Consider the following 4,726-nt stretch of genomic DNA (forward strand, 5'->3'; position numbering starts at 1 on the left):
ACAGGAAGCGCACCTTGCACGGGAAATAAAAGTCAACCCGGCCAGTGACAGGCTGCTAGCGTGTTAGCCCACCGCCGTGTCGACGCGTCCCTATGAATGAATAAACTAAACGGCCTCCGCAGCGACATTTGCCCACCTCCGGGCCGGTTTGTCCCCGCAGGCCACGGTAGACGCCCGGGCCCTCCCCTCCGCCCTCCCCGGGAAAAACGTTTAATCACGAGGCCGGTTTCGCCGCTACCAGCTTGGCTACCAAGGGCGAAGCTACAGCTAATGCTACCCCGCTTCTTTTTTTTTTTTTTTACAGCCGGGTTTAGACGTTTAAAAGTGGGGAGGAGGAGGAGGAGGAGGAAGAAATGCAACAACAACAAAAAAAAAACAACAGTATTCAACGGTAACGCAAAGCACCTCGTCTAATGGCCGACTCTCCCGTGGTGTCAGCTATACCGAGGGGTGGGTTTGCAGGGCGGCGAGCGGGAGGACTGCGCAGTCGACCTGTCACCGGGGGGGGGGAGAAGCGGAGCTCTTAGCCGCGTGTGTACTCACCCCATCAGCCAGTCCATGGTGCTGTCGGCTCGGAGCTAGCTGAGCTAACGTTAGCTGGCGGAGAGGGGAGAGAGGAGGAGAGGAGAGGGAGGATAAATCCACCAGGGAGCTGGAAGAGTCAGAGAGCCCCCTTTTTTTTTTTTTAGTTTGTCCAGCCACCACCCTCGGTGCCCTGGGTGCTGCCTTCCTCCTCCTCCACCCACCACCACCACCACCAACCACCAGCCACCCGAGTCCTCCTTGTCGCTCTCTCTCGCTCTCTCGCTCTCTCCCCCCCCGGGGGGCCCCGCGTCTCTCCCTCGCTTGCTTGCAGAGTCCCCGGTCCGGTCCGGTCCGGTCCGGTCAGACGCGGCTTAAACTTTTGAGGCGATTGTCCTCGTTTTGTTTTTGTTTTTTATCCCCGGCTAGCTCGGCTCGTGAAGCGGCGGCTGCGGCACCGTCAGGTCGGTCCGTTAGCAGGGCAGCGTTGAGTGACTTTGAGGCACGAAAGGCGAAGCGGAGGAGAGAGGAGAAGAGCCGGTGGAGGAGGGTGGTGGTGGCGGTGGTGGTGGTGGTGGAGGGGACGGGGGGGGGCGGGGAGGGCAGCGGTGCGAGTCCGTCCGGAGTCGGGGTGTCCCGATTCGTGCAGTGGTGGCGCCGAAAGTGAAGGATGCCGCCGGTCAACCCGGTAAACCCTCTGTCATGAAGCCTTGTGTGTGGCTAACCGCGCTAAACCGCCAGCCTGATCCTCCGCTGGTCCGCCGCTCTCTGAGCGAGGTCTGAACCGGAGTCCGGAAGTAAACACAGACCCGACCCACTCTCGTCTCTCCTGTGCGTAAAATGCGTACGGCCGCGGATGCAACGGGATTTGCGGTTGGTAAATAAATAAATAAATTTTAAAAAAAAGAAAGAAAAGAAGGGGAAAATCAGTTCATTTTGAGTCTCCGTACTATAAATAGACACCCACAACCAAAACACTTCCCCCCCCACTTTACGGGACGATTGTTTCATTTGCTGCTGACAGCTTCAATGTTACAACACTTGTCATTCTTGGTTAACACAACCGGGGTTCCCTTAAAGGGTCCCAAAACGATGACGTTTCAGATAACTTCAGGCCCTCAAAGAAACCTTCATATCTTTATCTTTAACTTGTGCCGAGGATTCGTAAGCAGGCACTGCATCATGCCAGAAAAAAACAACAACAACAACAACAAAAAAACCTGCTGTTCCAAGGATCCCCTTGTCACATTTTGTGGGCATGCTTCAAGCTGTGTCAGCGAGGACACACAATGGAAATTAAGATTTAAATCCAGATTTGTCCTAAAACTGGATTACCAAGCAGGCAGTTGCAGGGCAAATGACCCAAGTCTGGTTTATGTCAATAGGTTTTGACGGACAAAGACTTATTGTTATGTACAGTTATGCCTCGGTCTTACACTGTACAGGGCCTATGTGTTTAAATGTAGTTGTAATAGCTTTATTATTTTTAGTTTTTGTGCTCATACTGTGCACGTTTCCAAGTTAAGTTGTAGTTAGCCGATTTTGATGAGCCACAGAAACTTGGGGGCTCAGAGACGCTGGTCTGTGGAGACGCTGATCTGTCTGCGCTTCTGCCTTCAGTTGTTTCCATCACATAGGATTAAAATAACTCTTCGGATAAAACCGTGAAAGGTGTCACCACAGGCCGTAAGTCTCAACAGAAAAATACTCACGTGCATTGACCCTTTACTGCAGGCTGAGCAGTAACAGTAATGAACAATGTATCGCTGGCTGGATTATTATATCATCTATACTGCTCTACTGGCTCTCAGGAACAGACTTCTCCCACACCGAATAAACTGTGCTTTATGTCTAGTGATACTTCTGGTCTGTGCACTTCACCCACATAAAAGTCTAAAGTTAACTGATGACCAGCCAGCCAGCTCTACACTTAATTCAGTCACTGAAACGTGTTTGTCCTCACCGGTCTCCACTTTTTGAGACATTTTGTCAGTTGTTCAGTGAACGAAGAAGTAGTGCTAAAACAAGCCAATTAATTGCTTGTAGGAAAATCTATTTTCATAATCAATTCACTGATAAAGTCATTCATTGAGTAAAATCACTGGTTTCAGCTTCTCAAAAATGGCAGCTATTCTTTGTTTTATGTAGCTAAAAAGTGAATTGTTGGACAGTGTGTTGAACAAAACAACACATTTGAAGACCCCTTTAGCTTTGACAGATTGTGATGGGCATATCTTCTGCAGTTCTCCGACATTTTATTGATTCTATTTCATATTCATTCTTTTGATTTAAATTTTGAAAAGATGAGTCAAAAGCAAAATTGACTAATTATTTGATATTAAAATAAATGTGTCAGTTGCAGCCCCAAGGTTTGTGTAGGATTCCTGCAGCGTACATGTGATTTACTGACTATATTGTATCTATCATTTGTCAGGTTTTAAATTTGGCCGTTCTATTTTGGGGCAGGAGTATATCTAATCACAGAGTTCATCATACCCCGGCCTTAAACTCAACCATCTCCACTTGTTGTATAGCTTTTAATAGCATTTTTCTCTTCTTCCATTCCTTCTTCTCATTTCCCTCGTTTTCCTCATCGGTCAGGTTGGAAAAGATGAGATCAATATGTACTTTGCCCTGAAAACAAATGACTGGTCTCCTCTCCTCTCCTCTCCTCCAGCCTATCTGTCTCTGAGAGAGCATCACAGCAAGACGTATAGCGTCATCAACCCCTGACTCTCCTCTCTTCCTTCTTCTCTGTCTGTATTCCACTTTACTTCCTCCTCCTTCCCTTCCTCTGCCATGCTCCGCGATGCATCCTCGCACATCTATAAATAGAGGGCATGCAGAGAGGGCATTCAGAATAGGAGCCCTGTTAACAGGAGGCAGAGACACGTGATTGGCTCCTTGATACTCCTGCTGGCAACCAATCAACTCAAGCAGGAGGCGGAGTCGCTGTGATGATTGACAGGAGACTGTCAGGATGGTCAAACCTATGACCATGTGACAAATCCGTGAATAGGTAAGTAGTACTCAATAAGTTGTACTGAGTAAAGTGTGAATTTATATATATATATTAAAAAAAAGAGTATGCACGTAAAGAAGATGCACAAAGATTTGAGCTCAGAGCTGCAACGTGATAACAATTATAGTCCAACAGCGCCGCCTGGTGGCTGCTGAACATTGTGACCTTCTCGCCAACAAATTGTATAATTGCATGAACCTCAAAGGTGACTGAAGCATGATATCACATTTTTGACGACACAACTAAAGTCTGTAACAATGCACAAACAACAGATAACAGACTTTGATTTGATAGTAACAACAGGCTAAGAAAAATTAAGTGAAAGAGCGGTGAACCCACAATGGAACTACTTTTAGTAAGTTTTCAACAGTTTTATTGAAATAAAGTCCAAAGATATTTTACTTGAGTAAAAGTAGCAACAGTTTAGAAACACTATTGCATTCAAAATAATACCCTGGAAGAGTATTATCATGAAAAATGAAAATAGTAAAGCTGTAGTGGCTTAGGTGCAGGTGTAATGCCATTAATGGCCACATGGGAGCGGTGTGGGACGTTTGTTAACACCGGAGTGGTGCAGACGGTCCGGTTTCTTTTAACAGGCTATAGTGTAAATACTGAGGGAACCAGCTGTGGATCTGTGGCATAAGTCTTTCAATCAAGGACAAAATGGACTGTAAAAACTCTGAGAGTCTCTTTTAAAGATACACCAACCAAAACTAAATTTAAAAAAAAATCTATCCACCTTGTGTAAAGCTGATCATTGCTGTGAGTCAGGAATAACCCAGAAAATGTAATATATTAAAATTCTTTATATTATTCAAGAAAGTGAACACAAAGGGTTATTTACTATTTCCTGATGACAGTGACTGATAATGGGTCGATTAATCTAAATTATAAAGAACAGCCTACAGTATTTTTTTATTTAGTTTCTTCAGGCCCTTAAAAAACATGATCAAATTTGGGCCCAATTATTGAAATATAATTGCTTGTTTATAGCATCACAACTGTGATTTGCTTTGTTTGATCAGATATAATTTTATTTATTTAATTAATCTCAATGCAGACAGTTTTGCTACTCTGGAGATTTTTTTGTATTCACCCCAAAACAATGGAAGTCAATGGAGTTTTGTTTGTTTTGCTCAGTGCAGGATTTAAAAGTTAAATAAATGAAATATCAGTAGA

At 45.1% G+C, this 4,726-nt stretch overlaps 1 protein-coding gene across 1 annotated transcript in view; it reads right to left on the bottom strand.

Annotated features, from left to right (window-relative positions):
• Positions 1-754, bottom strand: part of mob2a (MOB kinase activator 2a) — a 61,734-nt gene extending 60,980 nt beyond the window's left edge. Inside the window, exon 1 of the mRNA XM_069721769.1 lies at positions 544-754. Within this exon, the coding sequence (XP_069577870.1) occupies positions 544-560 (17 nt within the window). The 5' untranslated portion in view covers positions 561-754. The remainder of the gene's footprint in view (positions 1-543) is intronic.
• Positions 755-4,726: the final 3,972 nt, after the last annotated feature.

The sequence above is a fragment of the Brachyistius frenatus genome, unplaced genomic scaffold (genome assembly GCF_029030835.1).
Source record: "Brachyistius frenatus isolate BFR_SWC_R1_liver_20210118 unplaced genomic scaffold, ASM2903083v1 Contig_272, whole genome shotgun sequence".
Classification (NCBI taxonomy): Eukaryota; Metazoa; Chordata; class Actinopteri; family Embiotocidae; genus Brachyistius; species Brachyistius frenatus.